The sequence below is a fragment of the Malaclemys terrapin genome, chromosome 13 (genome assembly GCF_027887155.1).
Source record: "Malaclemys terrapin pileata isolate rMalTer1 chromosome 13, rMalTer1.hap1, whole genome shotgun sequence".
Lineage (NCBI taxonomy): Eukaryota > Metazoa > Chordata > Testudines > Emydidae > Malaclemys > Malaclemys terrapin.
The window spans coordinates 25,003,958-25,024,657 of NC_071517.1; the positions used below are offsets into that span (position 1 = coordinate 25,003,958).

Sequence of the window (20,700 nt, forward strand, 5' to 3'; positions counted from 1 at the left end):
CTCTATTGCATGAGCTAAAAGCCATATGGCTGTTAGCTAAGGCTGTAGAGCAGACTCACTAATCTTTAAGTGGTCTCGGTGCCACTAAAGGGGACAGAGCACCACACCTAGGTGGTGAGTGGGTTATACTATGGCCACAAATGGGCCAGAACCACCCTGCTAGCGGAACCTAGCAAACTTTCACTGTTACTCAATGCTGCATATTTAGGGCCTGACTCTCATTTATACAGCACTCTCGCAGCATAAAGGGGCCTTGAAATGGCTGTAAATAGATATAGACCTAGGGTGTGGAGTCATGGAAACGGACCGTAGCATCAATGAGAATCAGGCCCTTTATCTACTGTATCTTGTTTCAGTATGGCTTACTGAGTATTCTCATCTAACTGGCTTTTACAAACTCTGTCTCTCATCCACAGAGCAGTACACAATACTCCAAGATCCTATACGTGTCTAGCTGAGGCTATGTAATCCAGTTTTTAATAACATGATCACCCACTACTTCAAAATAACACCAACATACTGTTCTTTCTACAGCCTTAGATATAGGTGTGTAGGCTCTTGCACTTGCATCTGAAGAAGTGAGGTTCTTACCCACGAAAGCTTATACTCCCAATACTTCTGTTAGTCTCAAAGGTGCCACAGGACCCTCTGTTGCTTTTTACAGATTCAGATTAACACGGCTACCCCTCTGACAGTTGTCTGTGTTACTCTCTGTGTGCCGGGCAAAGCTCCGGGCCCCAACCCTCAGGTACTGCCAAGCTATGCTCCATTATTAATTACTACCGTTGTTGTTAAATATTTGTATTCTCGTAGGAGCCCTAGTGATGGGCCAGAACTCCACTGTGCAAGATGCTTTTCCTCTCCTGGAATTGACACCTCCTCATCTATTATTGGGAGTGGACTACATCCACCCTGATTGAATTGGCCTTGTCAACACTGGTTAACCACTTGTGAAGTAACTCCCTGCTCTCCATGTGTCTGTATATAATGCCTGCATCTGTAGCTTTCACTCTATGCATCCGAAGAAGTGAGGTTTATACTCACGAAAGCTTATGCCCAAATAAATCTGTTAGTCTTTAAGGTGCCACCAGACTCTTTGTTGTTTTTGTAGATACAGACTAACACGGCTACCCCCTGATACTTGACAACATGCAAGGCACTAAATTTAGCTGTATGGAGTGGAAATCCATCAACCTCAACAAAAAACTTGCACAGATACAGACAGACATCATCTTCCTCTCCAAATGCAAACAGATGGACATCATACCAAAAGGACTGAAGGTAAAAAATCCATTGCAATCAACATACTACACTGAGTATGGTGAGAGACTGTGCCACACACTCTCAAAGAAACTGAGGAACCACCTGATCAGCATCCTGTACAGCAGACAGGAGAAGATCAAGAATGAGCTCTCAGAACTGGAGACTCTCATACAATACCAGCCTTCTACACAAACTCCAACGTGGCTGGACTTTACAAAAATGAGACAAGCCATTTACAATGCACATTTCACTTCTCTACAGAGGAAAAAGGACTGTAAGCTATCTAAACTAATACCTGCCACTGGGGGCTATAACAATGGTACCCTCAACTCATCTAACATTGTCAATCTTTCCAACCACACACTTAGCCCAGCAGAAGAGTCTGTCCTATCTCGGGGACTCTCTTTCTGTCCCACCATCCCCACGAACATGATACAGTTCTGCAGTGATTTGGAAGCCTACTTTCGTCGTCTCCGACTCAAGGAATATTTTCAACGCACCACTGAACAGTGCACTGACCCACAGGAACCTTCCTACCAACACTACAAGAAGAGGAACTCTGCGTGGACTCCTCCTGATGGTCGAAATGACAGACTGGACCTCTACATAGAGTGTTTCCGCAGACGTGCACAGGCTGAAATTGTGGACAAACAACATCACTTGTCCCATAACCTCAGCCGTACAGAACGCAATGCCATCCACAGCCTCAGAAACAACTCTGACATTATCATCAAAGGGGCTGACAAAGGAGGTGCTGTAGTCATAATGAACAGGTCAGATTATGAACAGGAGGCTGCCAGGCAACTCTCCAAGACCACATTCTACAGGCCACTATCCGCTGATCCTACTGAGGAATACCAAAAGAAACTACACCATCTGCTCAAGAAACTCCCAGCTACAGTACGGGAACAAATCTACATGGACACACCCCCAGAACCCCGACCAGGGGTATTCTATCTGCTACCCAAGATCCATAAACCCGGAAACCCTGGACGCCCCATCATCTCAGGCATTGGTACTCTGACAGCAGGATTATCTGGCTATTTGGACACTCTCCTCAGACCCTATGCTACCAGCACTCCCAGCTATCTTCGAGACACCACCGACTTCCTGAGGAAACTACAGTGCATTGACGTTCTTCCTGAAAACACCATCCTGGCCACCATGGATGTAGAAGCACTTTATACCAATATTCCACATGAGGATGGACTACAAGCTGTCAGGAACAGTATCCCTGATGAGGCCACAGCAAGCCTGGTGGCTGAGCTTTGTGACTTTGTCCTCACCCACAACCACTTCAGATTTGGGGACAACTTATACCTTCAAGTCAGTAGCACTGCTATGGGTACCCGCATGGCCCCACAGTATGCCAACATTTTTATGGCTGACTTAGAACAACGCTTCCTCAGCTCTCGTCCCCTGGTGCCCCTCCTCTACTTGCGCTACATTGATGACATCTTCATCATATGGACCCACGGAAAGGAGGCCCTTGAAGAATTCCACCTGGACTTCAACAATTTCCACCCCACCATCAACCTCAGCCTGGACCAGTCCACACAAGAGATCCACTTCCTGGACACTACAGTACAAATAAGTGATGGTCACATAAACACCACCCTATACCGGAAACCTACTGACCGCTATACGTACCTACATGCCTCCAGCTTCCATCCAAGACACATCATACGATCCATTGTCTACAGCCAAGCCCTAAGATACAACCGAATTTGCTCCAACCCCTCAGACAGAGACAAACACCTACAAGATCTTTATCAAGCATTCGTAAAACTACAATACCCACCTGGGGAAGTGAGGAAACAGATTGACAGAGCAAGACGGGTACCCAGAAATCACCTACTACAGGACAGGCCCAACAAGGACAATAACAGAACACCACTGGCCATCACATACAGCCCCCAGCTAAAACCTCTCCAGCGCATTATCCACGACCTACAACCTATCCTGGAAAATGATCCCTCACTCTCACAGACCTTGGGAGGCAGGCCAGTCCTTGCTTACAGACAACCCCCCAACCTGAAGCAAATACTCACCAGCAACTACACACCACACCACAGAAACACCAACCCAGGAACCTATCCCTGTAGCAAACCTCGTTGCCTACTCTGTCCCCATGTCTACTCTGGCAACAGCATCAGAGGACCCAACCACATCAGCCACACCATCAGGGGCTCATTCACCTGCACATCCACTAATGTCATATATGCCATCATGTGCCAGCAATGCCCCTCTGCCATGTACATTGGCCAAACCGGACAGTCCCTCCGCAAAAGAATAAATGGACACAAATCGGACATCAGGAATGGTAACATACACAAGCCAGTAAGTGAACACTTCAATCTCCCTGGTCATTCTATCACAGATTTAAAAGTCACTGTCATTGAACAAAAAAACTTCAGAAACAGACTTCAAAGAGAAACAGCAGAACTAAAATTCATTTGCAAATTCAACACCATTAATCTGGGCTTGAATAGGGATTGGGAGTGGCTGGCTCACTACAGAAGCAGCTTTTCCTCTCCTGGAATTGACACCTCCTCATCTATTATTGGGAGTGGACTACATCCACCCTGATTGAATTGGCCTTGTCAACACTGGTTAACCACTTGTGAAGTAACTCCCTGCTCTCCATGTGTCTGTATATAATGCCTGCATCTGTAGCTTTCACTCTATGCATCCGAAGAAGTGAGGTTTATACTCACGAAAGCTTATGCCCAAATAAATCTGTTAGTCTTTAAGGTGCCACCAGACTCTTTGTTGTTTTTGTAGATACAGACTAACACGGCTACCCCCTGATACTTGTGCAAGATGCTGTACACATAGGCCCTGAGTGGGGGGAGGCAAAATGGCTGTACATATGGACATTTGCTCTCCTCCAGTTTGCTGTTCAGTCAGAGATCCACTCCTGTGCTGATCAAATGGGGGGGAGGGATAGCTCAGTGGTTTGAGCATTGGCCTGCTAAACCCAGGGTTGTGAGTTCAATCCTTGAGGGGGCCACTTGGGAATCTAGGGCAAAATCAGTACTTGGTCCTGCTAGTGAAGGCAGGGGGCTGGACTCAATGACCTTTCAAGGTCCCTTCCAGTTCTAGGAGATGGGATATCTCCATTATTTATTTATTTATTTATTTTAAACCTGGGACACTTGATGTACAAGGCATGCTATAGTCTGCTTCTTGGTTTATTACACAGACCACAGATTTCCATTATTAAATGCAGTAAAGAATTTAGCAACACTTAACAGCTGACCCCAGAACAGCTGTTCCCTATCATGTTGTTAATGAGAAAGAACAAGGAAATAGAAGCATGGAACCAAGTCTCAATGAATCAAAACAATCCTCCCTTAGTGGAAAATCCACCTATCCTTTGACCATAGGGTACATTTCCAGTGCGGGGCACTGGTCATGTGGGGACTCAGGTGGCCCAAAGGAGCCATAATCTTGCCACAGATGCCCAGCATAGATTCCTGTACCAGAGGGGAACATTCTGCTGGTGCAGCTGTTCCCCTACCTCCCACTTTCCTGGCCTAGAGGATGTGTCTGGGAGAGGGGGGCATGGAGCTCTGCTCTACCCTACCATAGCAACCCTGCACTAGGGGCAGTTAAGGACCTCAAGCAGTGGCACTATTTAATGCTGCCTGTCAGCAGCTTCACATTGCAGAGGGGCTGGGGCTGGCCCTCAGACACCTACGAGCTCTCTGATACTCCCCTTTCTGCTCCCGAACCAACTGGATCAAGCCTACATGCACAGCTGCCATTGACAAGCTGGGTGCTCAGTTCTCAAGCACCTCACTGAGCACGTCACTCAGACACAAACACAATGGTACAATATGGCCCAGGAGCTGGTTTACACCAACACACGTCAGGAAGCTCCTCACTCCCAGCCCTGTTTCACTGCCCTAGGAATGCTGCTGTAGTCTAGCCTGGCTGTGTTCTCCGTCTCACTCTCTACCGCTGCTATCTCGTGGTGGTATCATTATTATTATTACTATGACTGTTTCTGCAGAAGCAGCAGATGCCCCAAGCTGAGATGGAGGTTTTATTGTGTCAGGCGTGGTGCGTAGCAAGAGACACAGTCCCCACCCCAGAGAGTTTGTGTGCGGGAGTGACACAGAGTGAGTCTCAACAGGAAGTGGGGCATTGAGCAGTGTCTGCAGGAGGTGTGCTTGCTTTCAACTTCCTGTTGCCGCTTAGCTCCGTATTCCACAGTGCTTTCTCTGGCAACGAGGAGGGCCCACCCTCTGGCAAGTCTTTAAACTGGGTTTTTATTTATTTTAGGAAGTTCAAATAACATGTGAGTGAGCTCTCAGCAGCATGTCTCTGTGTTCTGCATGTTCTAGGATCCCCTGAGCTCCCAATGTATTTACCACCTGTCCTCTCCAAGACTGATAGCTTAAACAAAGCTGTAGCCAAAATTAGGCATATTTCCAAAAGATCTTCTGCAAACTTCTCAGGAACCATGTCTCCTACCGTAGGATGCAGTGTGTGAAATGCTGAGTGCGTTTGTTTAGTTGTAGCAAAGTCAATATCGCACTTGTAATGTAAGGGTAGCCTCATTCTGACAAGGAAAAGACACACTTCTCTGGACAATAACACTGTTTAGCACTGATGCAACCTCTGCAGATGTAAAATGATAATGAGTTGGAGTGAAACAAATTAATAAAAAAAAAAGAAAGAAGCCTTCCTATTGGGTAATAATTGGATTTATTGTATGATGACCTAATGTCTAGCTTGCAGGCACAAAGATTAAGGAAGTTGCCTGATATTCTAGCAGGAGTCATTTTCCTATGCAATTCTACCTCCCAATCAAATAAGAAACCTAGGGATATTAAAGCCCAAAGAGTCTCAAAATGAATAACAGATTCCCCCCCACACCCCGCCATGTCAGATTGGGGTCTCTTTATTTATAAGACCTTCCAGATTTGAGGAGAAGTGCTGTAGGTAGAAGAAACACTTTAGAGCTGAAATGTCAAAACTCATCTCTAGTCTAGATGCCACCACCTATATGATTGAAGACAACTAATTTGAGTTCTCATAGCTGCAAAGCATCAAGTTACCAGGCTTATATGAGGTTAAGATGGACTCCTTAGCCTAGATTTTCCAAGAAGCATTCAAGGATTTAGCCATGTGACTCCAGGGCTAAATCCCAATATACCACCTAAAAAATGGAAAGGCTTATGGTATTGTAGCAGAGGTCTGTGGGGAAAATCAATATTTTTGGGGAGTGAGAGATTGTGGTTTAATTAAATATGGAGAAATGTAAAAAAAATGTCTTTAAGGAAATGTTATAAGTCACTGTTCGTCTTCTTACTAGTTCAATATGTTAAAAATATTGGACAGAAATTCCTAATCATCATATTACTATACAAAGGTATGGTGTGCAATTATCAGAGGTGGTATGTTCCTTCAATTGAAGCGCTGTTTGGTGTGTTGGACAATTCAGGTATTCATAGACTTTAAGGCCAGAAGGGACTATTAGATCACCTAGTCTGACTGCCTGTATACACAGGCCATGGAATTTCACTCTGTAGGGTTACCCCTGCATTGAGCCCAAGGGTAGGGATGCAAATTCTCCTGGGCATAGTCTTACCTTTAGCTGTCGTCGAACACGGTCTATGAAGAATTTCCAACAGGTTTCCCTGGTGTCCACCAGTCCTTGGCTTTTGACTTCATTTCTCACGCTGCTGCTGATGTTTTCAACTTCATCATCAGGGAAAAGATCAGGAATTTCACCTGGGGAAAACGGGATCACACTTTTACAAACTAACAAGCAAACTGGAATTTTTACCTTGATGGTATAAGTTGTGTGTGGAGCAGAGCTTTCATACAGACTAGGTCACTGGATTCCATAGCACAGATTCAAGCAAGCCTCTCTCATCAGATTGGAGATGATATAGGAGCAGGCCACATCTGCCCACGAACAGCTGATTTACTGGCAATTAATTAAACCAACTTTCCCACAACCTTAAAACAAGGAGAAGTTGAAAGTACTTTCTAATCTCAGAATCAGGATATAGCAACTGATTGGCTTTCTGATTTACTCTACTATTTAGATTTCAGTAAATCTAATCCCCAATATGCCTTACACAACAGTGAATCATTTCAGTTTTGCAAAGTAATTTGTTACATAGGCAAGTTCTGCAGCTCTTCAAAAATGCCATCTGCAGCTGTATTCAAATAAATGACAGATCCCTATGGTTAAAAAGCTAATGGTACATTCAGTTAATTGACAACAATGTATGCATGCAAACAGAATTGTAGTGATTCCTTACTTTACTACTCCCTAATTTATCTCCTTCTGACCCCCGTCTGGACTGAAATGATCATTGTCTTATCAGATTGCTGAAAATCTGAGCTTTATTTGGTATTAACAATTGAGAGGGAAAACAGCAGGTGATCAGAAACCAGCAAAATGTTACTCCTCTTTATTAAGTTATGATGATAAATACAACAAATAAAATAAACAAACATACAAAAAACATGCAATCAATTAGAAGCAAGCAGCCAAGTCAACTAATCAGAAAACATCCTTTCCCACTGAGCTGCTACAGACATTGCCATGAAAAGTCACAAGTTACCTACAGTTATGGTTTCATTTAAGGTTGCCAGGTGTCCAGATTTCGACCAGAACACTAGGTCGAAAAGGGACCCTTAAACGTCCGGTCAGCAGCGCATTGGGGCTAAGGCAGGCTCCCTGCCTGCCCTGGCTCTGCACAGCTCCTGGAAGCAGCCGGCATGTCCCTGCGGCCCCTAGGCACAGGTGTGATTGGCGAAGTGCCCCGCGCTGCCCCAGCCCTGAGCGCCGGCTCCGCAGCTCCCACTGGCTAGGAACCATGGCCAATAGGAGCTGTGGTGGCAGTGCCTGTGGGCAGGTGCAGCGCGCACCACGCACAGCTGCCTGGCTGTGCGTGAACCTAGGAACCAGACATGCCAGTCACTTCTGAAGCAGCGCAGAGCCAGGGTAGGCAGGAAGCCTGACTTAGCCCTGCTGCACCTCTGACCAGTAGCTGCCTGAGGTAAGCACCGCTTGGCCGGAGCCTGGACACCCACCCCAACTCTCTGCCCCAGGTCAGAACCCCTCCCCCGCATCCTAACGCCCTCCCAGGGCACGCACCCCACACCCAACCCCCTACCCCAGCCCTGAGCCCCCCGGAGCCCGCACCCCAACTCCCTACCCCAGTCCTGAGTCCCCTCCTGCACCCGACTCCCCAACTCCCTCCTGGAGCCCGTACCCCCTCCCGCACTTCAACCACCTGCCCCGCCCTGAGCCCCCTCCTGCACCCCAAACCCCTCATCTCCAGCCCCACCCCAGAGCCCACACCACAGACAGAGCCCACTCCCACACACAAAACCCCTTGGTCCCAGACCAGAGCCCCCTTCTGCATTCCAAACCCCTCAGCCCTTGCCCCAGCCCAGAGCCCGTAACCCCAGCTGGAGCCCTCACCCCCTCCTGCACCCCAAACCCCTGGCCCAGCCTGGAGCCTGCTCCCACACCCTGAACACCTAATTTCTGGCCTCACCCTGGAGCCTGCACCCCCAGCTGTAGCCCTCACCCCCTCCCACACCTCAATGCCCTGCCCCAGCCCACTGAAAGTGAGTGAGGGTGGGGGAGAGCGAGTGATGGAGGGAGGGGGGCTTGACTGAGTGAGGGCAGGGCCTCAGAGAAGGGGTGGGGCACGAGCAGGGCCTCGGGGAAGGACAGGGCAGGGGTGGAGCAGGGGTGTTTGGTTTTGTGCAATTATAAAGTTGGCAGCCCTAGCCTCATGGGGTCTGAGATACCAAGGTATTTCCTTGTACCTAGAAGAGGGGATAACCCCTGCATCCCCATTACCACATGAGGTAACTCTGGGGAAATACAGGCCTTCAAAAGCAAACATAATATCATCCTAATGCCACAGAAACAGGATCTATCCCTTCTCCAGTCACTGGAGCCAGCAGGCCTTCTAAGCCAGTGACACATAACCACGGACCAGAGGGGAGAAAAGGTTAAGTATAGGTAGTCTTCGGACGAACGACACAATCGGTTCCTGAAAATTGTTTCTTAAGTCGAAACGTCGTAACTCAGAACTGCAATCCACTCTATCAGGGGACCGATCGTCGTAAAGTCGAAACCAATTGTTGTAAGTCGAATCAGGGTGTCAATTCAGAAATATCGTAAGTGCCGTTCGTCATAAGTCGAACGTCGCAAAGTCGAGGACTGCCTGTATACACTTCGAGCTGGATGCATATCTGCACTAGCTCTCATTGAACTAGTGTGCTAGAAATAGAAGTGTAGCTGCTGCTGTAGTGCATGTGCCAGAATGGGCCAGCCACCTGAGCAGCTACCTAGGGTCCCAGACGGGACTTTATTTGGGGTGGCTAGCCCCTCCCTCCGCTCATGCCTCTGCAGCTACACTGCTATTTTTAGCACGTTAGCTTGATCAAAGTTAGTGTGGGTATGTCTATCTGAGCTGGGAATGACGCCCCCATACCCTTAGGTAGCCTGGCCCTCCTTGGTCGTAACTATCTCCAGGATCACAGGTAGCTTTCTCATACATGTATAAAGACAGACAGACAGACAAACACACACACACACACACACACACACACACACTCAAAGGGAAAACAAAGAAAGCTCCACTTTGACTAAGGCAGAGAATAAGCAGGAAAGCACCAGGCCTTCCTCTTCTATGTACTTCCAGTGGGTGGCCACAACATCCGCCCCTCCTCACTTATCCTCCCCCGTTTTAAGCAAGGAAGGGTGAAACAGACATGGGCAAGCAAAGGGGAAAAAGGAGAAGGGGGATACAATCCAGATTGCCACCCTAGACAGATGGTGAATGGTGGAAGGAGCCCGCTCTGCCCTGACTGGGGCTGATGGAGAGGGAGATCTAATCTCATGGGTTCTTCTAAGCAAATAAAAATAATTCCATGTAAGGAGCCAAAGGACCTCATAAGCCCATTATACCACCCCATCAAAGTCCCCACTGATCAGCTAGCACTGACTTGCTGTCAGAAAGATCATGTCTTCATCTAAGAGCAGACCCATTGAAGCAAACGGGCAGCCCTTTGGTGACTGGAATGGAAACAGAAAACTGTAAGAGAGGCTGGGTGGGCCTCCTCCATGCTGACAGGCACCTACAGTGCTGTAATTAGGGCTGAGGGATGCTCAGGTTGTCCCCGCAGGAGGGCAGCGCATGGGGTTGCTGGGGGAACTACACACAACACACAATTTACCCAGCAAATTAAACCCCTCTTCCTGGTTAGGAATTATCCACAAACAATCTCTGGCATCTGCAAATTCATTTGCTGTTCAGATTGTTTGAATGTGATATGAACATACTTCAGCCAGTGGGCTGTTCACAAACTTCGCTTCAGCTATGAATGCAATGCTAATATTCTATGTCAGCTCTTGATTATTCACTGTTTGTGCTGTATCATTGGTCATCTGAGTCCTTGTATTGCTTCTGTGCTCTGCTAAGCTAACCAGGAGTGAGGTGAAATGCAAATGCTGAATTCACATGCAAATGTCATGGTCTGCGCAGAAATCAGGGTATTCATGGGAAGAACAGCTATTCTCCAAGCACAAAAAAACCCAGCCACACAAATGTGTCTAGAAAAATTAACAAGAAAGGAACGTGATTGGACTGAACAGCTATCTGGCATTCAAACACGTGGTCTTTCAATGGCTTTGCATTAGTCACCCAGCTCTGGCAAACAGTGAAGTCAAATTCTGTAACCAGGACTAGTGGGAGTTATGTTATACCACTAAACTGCCTCTCATAGGGATGGACACTGCACATCCTTCAATGAAACACTTCCTCTGACTCCACACTCCACTAGCATATTGCCCCACACAGGAGTGACTTAACAGTTATAAGTAGAATTAAAGAGCTATGAAAGTAGGGTGCAAACTAAACTGACTGGGTCATAGACATCTGAGAAGGCCAAAATCTACTAGCTGGTGCAGTCCTTCTCTGCTAAGAAGATCTGAGCACTGATTTCTTCCTTGGGGTTTAATTTACAAATTGTGTAGCTTACTTTGTTTAGTTATCATTTTAAGCAAATGTTACAATCTCTTCTATGGAACAGCTGCAGACATCACTATGTGCACATTTATATGGGAAAGGAGAACGGAAATAAAGTCAATGAGATGCATACCTGAAGCTAACAAGTCATTTACCAGCACTAAGAACCTTTCATCAGCCACCTGGGCATCAGTCATAAGGAATACAGTGCCAACATTCTTCACTCCAGTTTTAATATACTGGTTTGCCAAGTCTGCCTGTAGATTGAAAGGAAAGTAAATAAGGAGTTTGTGTTCATCTACTGCAAAGTCTCAGTCACAAAGTGTGTTTTCACTGGGGACATTTCAGGCAGGATGTTGCCTATTCAAAATCTTCTGATTAACTGAAAACAAAACAATCAGAATTAATTAGCATGAAGCTTGTTCTTTATATCTTCTCCACTTTATGGCAGAACATTTCCAAGGATACTGATAGTATTAATTTATTATTATTATTATTATTATTACTTGCTAAGCATTGAAAACTTGCTCTATGCTGTACAAAAGACAAATAAAAAGACAGACCCTGAGAAAACTGAGACACAAAATACAACATCATTTTCTAATCATTTTATTCAGGAAATGATCTTTTTAAAACTTTCTGATTGGAGACAGGACATTTAAAAATCACGGATTATTGCTGAAGATGGAGCACTGTTGCTATTTCTGTTAAACGTGGATGGTAGAATCCCTGATTAGTTTGAAGTGTAGATCGTGCCAGATTGCAGAGACCTTTCTAGACAGTGATCTGCTGCTGGTGGCTGCTGCCACAATATTTGAAGTGTTGTGTTGCACAATTATGGAATACATTGAATCATATATGTGAGATGATCTAAGTGGCTGGATATGCTGTTCTTTCTGTCCCTATTCTCTACTTCTCCCTTTTTATTTCAGTAATTCAGCATGGTGTGTTCACAACACACTGTGCAGCTGAGCGAAGGAGCCTGAGTTAAGGACTTATATTCTGCCCACAGAGTAGCGAGACCATAAGAATATTGTGAAAAAATTTCTTTTCCACTGCATCATTTCTTCTCCCCTGTGGAGGACATACTGGGAATATTTTTGATAGGACTAGTTAGCTGTGCTGTTTTCCTAGGGTTACCATATTTAAAAAATAAAAAAAGAGGACACTCCACGGGCCCTGGCCCCGCCCCTTTCCCACCCCTGGCCCCAGCCCAACTCCGCCCCTTCCCCGCCCCTTCCCCAAAGTCCCTGCTCCTTCTCCAAAGTCCCCGCCCTAACTCCCCCTCCTCCCTCCCAGCCACGCGAAAAGGGCTGCCCGAGTGCTACCGGCTTCACGGTTTGCTGGGCAGCCTCCAGACCCTGCGCCCCCGGCCAGCGCTTCCCCAGCGCAGCTGGAGCTCGGGAGGGGAAGCACCCAGCCGGGGGCACAGGGTCTGGAGGCTGCCCGGCAAACCATGAAGCCGGTAGCACTCGGGCTTCAGGCAGCTCCTATGCCTCCGGACCCTGCGGCCCGGGCCAGGCACTTCCCCTCCCGGGCTCCAGCTGCTCTGCTCCTCCCCTGACTCTTCGGCTCTGTTTAAGAGCCGAGCTGCCCGAGCGCTCCGGCTTCGGGCAGCCCCCTTGCCTCCGGACCCCAGCCGCCGGCCGGGCACTTCTCCCTGGCTCCAGCTGCTCTGCTCCTCCCCTGACTCAGACTTCGGCTCTGTTTAAGAGCCAAGCTGCCTGAGCCAGCGCTACCGGCTTCAGGAAGCCCCCTTGCCTCCGGACCCTGCACCGCCGGAGCAGAGCAGCTGGAGCCCAGGAAGGGAAGTGCCTGGCCGGCAGCTCGGGGTCCGGAGGCACGGGGGCTGCCCAAAGCCAGTAGCGCTGGCTCGGGCAGCTTGGTTCTTAAACAGAGCCGAAGTCTGAGTCAGGGGAGGAGCAGAGCAGCTGGAGCTGGGGAGGAGAAGTGCCCGGCCGGCGGCTGGGGTCCGGAGGCAAGGGAGCTGCCCGAAGCCGGTAGCGCTGGCTCAGGCAGCTTGGCTCTTAAACAGAGCCGAAGTCTGAGTCAGGGGAGGAGCAGAGCAGCCGCGGAAGAGGAAGTGCTCGGCCGGTATTTTTCCCGGACTTGTTCGGCTTTTTGGCAATTCCCCCCGGACAGGGGTTTGATGCATCCGAAGAAGTGGGCTGTAGTCCACGAAAGCTTATGCTCTAATAAATTTGTTAGTCTCTAAGGTGCCACAAGTACTCCTGTTCTTCTTTTTGCGGATACAGACTAACACGGCTGTTACTCTGAAACCAAGCAAAATAAGCAGTCATGGGATAAGAGGGAAGGTTCTCTCATGGACTGGTAACTGGTTAAAAGATAGGAAACAAAGGGTAGGAATAAATGGTCAGTTTTCAGAATGGAGAGAGTTAAATAGTGATACCCTCCAGGGGTCTGTACTGGGACCAGTCCTATTTAACATATTCATAAATGATATGAAAAAGGGGTAAACAGTGAGGTGACAAAATTTGCAGATGATACAAAACTACTCAAGATAGTTAAGTCCCAGGCAGACTGCGAAGAGCTACAAAAGAATCTCATAAAACTGGGTGACTGGGCAACAAAATGGCCGATGAAATTTAATGTTGATAAATGCAAAGTAATGCACATTGGAAAACATAATCCTAACTATACATATACAATGATGAGGTCTAAATTAGCTGTTACCACTCAAGAGAGAGATCTTGGAATCATTGTGGACAGTTCTCTGAAATCATCCACTCAATGTGCAGCGGCAGTCAAAAAAGTGAACAGAATGTTGGGAATCATCAAGAAAGGGATATATAATAAGAGAGAAAATATCATATTGCCTCTATATAAATCCATGGTACACCCACACCTTGAATACTGCACGCAGTGATCCACCCCATCTCAAAAAAGATATCTTGGAATTGGAAAAGGTTCATAAAAGGGCAACAAAAATGATTAGGGGTATAGAACGACTTCCATATGAGGGGAGATTAATAAGACTGTGACTTTTCAGCTTGGAAAAGAGGCGACTAAGAGGGGATATGATAGAGGTCTATAAAATCATGAGTGGTATAGAGTAAGTAAATAAGGAAGTGTTATTTACTTCTCCTCATAATACAAGAACAAGGGGCCACCAAATGAAATTAATAGGTAACAGGTTTAAAACAATCACAAAAAAGTATTTTTTCACACAATGCACTGTCAACCTCTGGAACTCCTTGCCAGAGGGTGTTGTGAAGGCCAATACTATAATGGGGTTCAAAAGGGAGCTAGATAGATTCATGGAAGATAGGTCCATCAATGGCTATTAGCCAGGATGGGCAGAAATGGTGTCCCTAGCCTCTGTTTGCCAGAAGCTGGGATTGGGTGACAGGGCCTGGATCACTTGACGATAATCTGTCTGTTCATTCCCTTTGGGGCACCTGCCATTGGCCACTGTCAGAGGACAGGATACTGGGCTTGATGGACCTTTGGTCTGACCCAGTATGGCCATTCTTATGTTCTTATGTTAACAAGCCACGCTCTTTGTGTCTTCTCTTATAAGATAGGGTGATCAGAGGAATGGAAAACCTATTAGCACTTCTCTGCACCTGTTCCAGTTTGAATTCATCTTTCTTAAACATGGGAGACCAGCACTGCACACAATATTCCAGATGAGGTCTCACCAGTGCCTGGTGTAATGGTACTAACACTTCCCTGTCTCTGCTGGAAATACCTTGTCTAAGGCATCCTAGGACTGCATTAGCCTTTTCCACAGCAGCATCACATTGACAGTTTATGGTCATCCTGTGATCTCCTATTCATGTACATGTATTCATGCTAGCTCTCATCAAGCTCGTGTGAATACAAATATCAGTGCAGCCACAGTAGGACGGGGAGCAGCAGCAGTGCCGTGATGGGTACAAAAGCAGTGGGGATATACTCAGCATGGCTCAGCCATGCCTCTGCTGCTACGTTGCTATTTATATTTTCACTAGCTCAATCAGAGCTAGCGCACATGTGTGTACACAAATTGGGGTATCACACCCCTAGCTTGTACTGTAGACACAGCCTAAGGTACAGGGTTTCCCCCATTACCATGGTACCTGAGTACCACACAATCTTCAATGTATGTATCCTCCCAAACCCCACGATGCAGAGCATGGCTATTATCCCTGTTGTACAGAGGGGGAACTGCAGCACAGAGAGACTATCTGACTTACACAAGCTCTCACAGGTAGGTTGTGGTAGGGCAGGGACTTGAACCCAGGTGTCCTAGCCCTATGCTAGTGCCCCAGCCACTGGACTATCCTTCCTCCCCTTTTCACAGTGTCTGCCTCACAATTATGAACATAAATTAACACTATTATTTAAAACACAGTAATAGCAAAAGCTGTCACTGTGATTCTGGGTTTTTTTTCCTACCACTTCAGCTGGCCTTTCCCATTAGTTCATGTGAACAGAATACAGTAGGAATAGAAGGTTGCTCAGGATAGAACATTGCTTTTGAAACGCATTTAGAACTTTAGTAGGCAAATATGGTTCTACCAAACACAGTCAGTTGTTACATTTGCTATAGAATACCTAGAATAAGTGAATTATAACCATGTTAAGGGCCAATGGCAGACTGAGCCATCTTGATGTTCTAGACACAAGAAAAAATAATCAACCAGTATTTCATAAATTCCTGTAGAATGGGTACAGAGTGAAGGGAATGTCAAACAACCTTCCACCATCACAGAACCTGAAACAAGAACGTGCTTTGAAAACAAGCTTCTGAACCTAAGAATCAGAGTATACTCTTTGTGGCAAGAGTAGGCTACCTAACAAATAGGAGGAGATCAGCACCAGATTATCCCAGAAACCTTTTCACGGGTGGAACTGAATGGGTAAAAATAGATAGGCTCAGGATGATTACACAGACGTCAGAAAGCAAGAAAAACAAACTGATCAGTGCTGCAAAGTTATCTGAAGGGAGAAGATGATGTAACATTAAATAAAAACTCCAGTGATTCCTCATAATACATTTGATTATTAAATAAACGTTGTCTAAAAGCCAAATCTTGCATTCCACTAAAGTAAATTACCCTAAATAAGAAAGCAAATGCATTTAAATATGAGCTTTCTAAACTTGGTAGAAATTTGCTGATGATTTGCTATCGCCAGAGCTATAACTGGCCTCTCAGTGGAAGCTGTTCATTCCAGCAGGAGCCCCAGTCTGATGATGAAGGACAAGACTTGGACAACGTAGCTCCAGTTTGCCTTGGTGGGAAAGCAGGGAGACATTGCAAAACTAAGTTCTACATCATTTACCAGCAACTAAAACATTTATAAATCCTTCCATTTGCATCAATCAAAACTGTCTCACAGCTTCCAATTCACTGTTTACCAGAAAATGTATTGTCAAGATCCATGTGCTGTTTCCAACTCTTATAGCCTCCAGGAAGTGGGAGATGGACTGGATATGACTTAATAAATCTCTCCCACCTCTAGCTACATCATTCCATAGTAGGTTACTCCTGGGTTCATTAAGTATTCTTTTTATTGTCTTAAAATAGTAATAATTTACTATATTAATCATTATCATTGACTCTCTATAGCCCTTTATAGGTACAAAGCCGTGAGCAAACATTAACTGATGAATTTTGGAGAGAATGACCATTCTTTGAGATCCGATTGGAATCTCTTTTCATTTACACTGGAGGTTTCTCCAACACACAGAAAAGACAAAGCTCTGTGTGGAAGAAGTACAAGTTTCTGTTTCCTCTCCCTTCCCACTATTCAATGCCACGTACCTTCAGGTCAGGGATTCCATAGCCTTTCCTCAGAGTGATCTGGAAAACCTCCAGTGAGCTAATGAAAGCTGCAAGTCTTGTCAGGCTCTGCTTGCCGCTTCCACCTACACCAACCAATAGGGCATTTCCTCTGGGGGATTCTAAGATACGATTGATGCGGCAACTAAATTGAAGCATACAGAATCTCTGGTCAAGAAAACTTATTTCCATATGGAGCATTTCAATACATATTTTACCGAGTAACAAATTAGATTGAGAATAGGAGCAGAATCACACCAGCACTGCCAATCTAAGGGGCACGTTTGCAGTTCTTCGGGTGAGATCTGTAGTAAACAACACAACCAACCAGTAAATGGTTCTATGGCAATTCAGAGCTTCCCATCTCAGTTATTTCTGGATTCGTAAGCTGTGTTATGATGTTCAGGAACATCTTACAGTAAAGTTCAGTCCTCCATTTACATGGAACATGGGTCAAACCAGACTAAATTGCTGTGTAAATGTGCTCTAATTAGTTCCTCTAGTAGACATTTCCTTTCAGAAAATGTCCAAGGATCCACATTAACCATGGGCTTGATGACACTGGTGAGGTATTAGTCACACGAGGAGTCCCATTATGTATTATTAATATCTTCATGTATCTAGATTAGTGTAAATCCCTTCTAGGAAAACTCTGTCAATATTTATTCCTTATCAAAACTACTAATTTTTTAAGGGCCAGATTCTGTCACCCTTGCTCACACTGACACATGGAGTAGTCTCACCAATGACATGCACAAGAATGGGGCACTAAATAAAAATTCATTGATTATAAGTGCAGATCACTGTGATCTGAGCACCAGTGTAACAAAGGCCAGAGGTCGTCCTTGAGTTAATTCCTGTTTGCACTAGACTATATCCTTCAGAAAAAAGTGTGCTAACGAAGAAGAGTGAGCTAATCGTGTGAAGATGACACATTTCTGAGAACATTCAACAGGAAATATTGTAGAAGTAAATCACTCCCAGTGGGGGAGGGGAAAATCTCACTCACTAGCCAGGGTTTAGATCCCAATGCAGTGATTAACATGGCCATGGGGCCTGCGATGTCACTATTTCACTGAAAGCGAAATGACACAAGCTGCTTTGGGGCGTGTCCCAGAAGCTAACTGATAGCAAGGGTCCAGAGGCATGCCTATCTCACCTGGCATGCACAGTGAGAAACAGTAGAGAGATTCTCTGGAAACAGTTCCATTGTCTGCCTACATATATGTCTGGGCCTTAATTTCCATACAACAAAGCCAACAGGATAAAATACTGATTTCTAACTGTTTGCAATCAGTTGGGACCTTTCTTTTGAAGATTTAGACGTGCTGTTATCCCACTTTTCATTCAAGTAGCTAAGAACACAATGAAAGCACCAGCCATTTTTGTTTCTCTCCAAAGAAACTTTAACTACTTGTAGTTCATATTCCATCAGTTCTCTCTCCCAGACACGTCTTGAATATGAGAATAATTCATTTGCATTTTCAATAAGGTCGGGATGCCATGAGACGCCCTCACTGGCCTCAGCTAGCCTACTTGTTTAATTTCATTTCTCCTCAGGTTCTTCATTGCTTTCAGAGCAATAAGCAAAACTCTGATAAAAATCAGTAATTATGAAAGTATAGGTGTGTGGGTAAGGCCATAGAAATATTTAGTGATTAGCACAGATGGATTTGAACTCTTGAACAACTTGGTGATTTAGCCACTAACTGTATTTAACTCCTGAAGTTTAGGAATCAAATCTTGGGTCAAGACTAACAGCTCATAACTGTGATACTGTCTGACAGACCGTCTGCAAAGACCGTCTATAAAGGAGGAGGGGAGCAAGGAGGAATGTGAAAACAAACTTTAAAATTCAGAGCTTTTTCTCTCAATCTTTTACAATATTTAGGGGGAGGCTGCAATCAGATTTGGTCCAGCAAGTCCTCTCTGGTGCACAGGGAGCACACAAGAGAAAATGACAGAGACAACATTTACATCACAATCTGAAAAAATTCTAATACTCAGAGTGCTTGTGTGTGTGTCTGCCTTATGCATAGAATACAAAATCAAGTACAGTTTGATGATCCAAGCAAGCCTTTGCTGAAGATAAACTGCTGCTTAATAACTGAATGGAATAAAAGCATCATAGCATGAAGCATTATTATGGTTTTATTAAATATCAAGGCACTATGCTGCAGGAAATGAAAGGATGGTGAGCTCCTAGGACTCAAAGGAGTAACTGGGTAGATCAAAGGATTGTATCTGTTGTTCTTTTCTATAATAGTAATTGGATTGGTTTCCTGGTACTTAAGGAACTGTGAGACCACCCTTTCCTAATGAAAAAGTACTGCTTCAGTGTAGCTAATGGGGCTCTAGGGCTCTGTTAGTTCAGAGATTCATATGTACAGTATATATAGTCACCAGGTAACATTTTCAAAAGAACCTAGGCTCCCAACTCCCATTGATTTCACTTAGATGAACCTAATTCACTTAGGTGCTTTTGGCAATCTCACTAGGCACTATCTGCATTTTTAGGTGCCTGAAAATCTTTAAAAATCTGACCACAGGAGCCTAAATTCCATTGACTTGCAGTGAGACTTAGCTGCTAAGGGCCGCATTCCCAAAGGTATTCAGTGCCACCAGGTGCAGACATGCGCCTAGCGGGATTGTCAAAAGGGCTTATGCATTTTAGGTGATTAAGTTTCATTGAAATCAAGGGAAGTAGGCCCATATCTGCTTAGAAACTTTTAACCTTCTGCCCAGGCACCACTCTGCAGCTTTAGGCACCTAACACCTTTGAAAGTCATGTGAAAGTGTGACATAGGCTCCAATGTGACTTACAGGCTTTCAAACATGTTACCACATACCAATTTTCCAAGTTTTTCTTGCACAATGACACAATCAAACTTGTATTTAAAACACATATTATGGCACCTATGTACTGAGGGCTGGCAAGCAAAATTGTGTACCCTACTTAGGCAGCCCCATTTGAAAACTGAAACCTCTGTGTAATTCATCTTTGTACTACTACAGTGCCCTCTGCCTGAAGGTTTCAAAGTACTTGCTAAACATCAATGAGAAAAGGCTTCCAATATCCCAGGGAGATAGGAAATCCCCAGTGGACAGATGAGAAGCTGAGGAGAGATTAATGGCCGCTAATTGGAAGAGCCCCTAGTTTGCATGTCCAATTTAAGATACCCAGGGTCTGACTCTTCAGAAGTGCTGCACTCCTACAGCTCCTCCTGACATCATCTGTGATTATGGCTGCTCATCCCCTCTGAAAATGTTAACAGAAATGCATTACACAGACCAGCTCCAAAGACATTTAGGCTGATGACTCTGTGAGAGTACAAAGACAGAAAATCCCCTTACACATGGCACATGGCATCTTCAAAGAGCACCAGATTCATGGCAGCATTGACCTCATTGTGGTTATCCAAGGCTTCCACAAGGATGTGATTCAGCGACTCCCAGGTCTGAACAGGCATGTATTTGGGTTCCCCAACGCCTCTAGCAAAATGGCAGTACATGTTCATCTTCTTGGTCTCCTCTAGAGTCTCCTCGATTTCCTGCCAATGAAATGCAAAAGGGAAATACAGAATGTCCTGTTCCTATTGCAACAAAGGGAAAGCTCTTTTCAGGAGAAG

At 45.5% G+C, this 20,700-nt stretch overlaps 1 protein-coding gene across 1 annotated transcript in view; it reads right to left on the reverse strand.

Annotated features, from left to right (window-relative positions):
• DNAH9 (dynein axonemal heavy chain 9) overlaps positions 1–20,700 on the reverse strand; it is a 404,651-nt gene that overhangs the window by 206,639 nt on the left and 177,312 nt on the right. Inside the window, exons 43-46 of the mRNA XM_054048023.1 lie at positions 20,426–20,622; positions 17,054–17,216; positions 11,416–11,539; positions 6,866–7,008 (exon numbers count right to left, since the gene is read on the reverse strand). Coding sequence (XP_053903998.1) covers positions 6,866–7,008; positions 11,416–11,539; positions 17,054–17,216; positions 20,426–20,622 — 627 coding nt within the window. The remainder of the gene's footprint in view (positions 1–6,865; positions 7,009–11,415; positions 11,540–17,053; positions 17,217–20,425; positions 20,623–20,700) is intronic.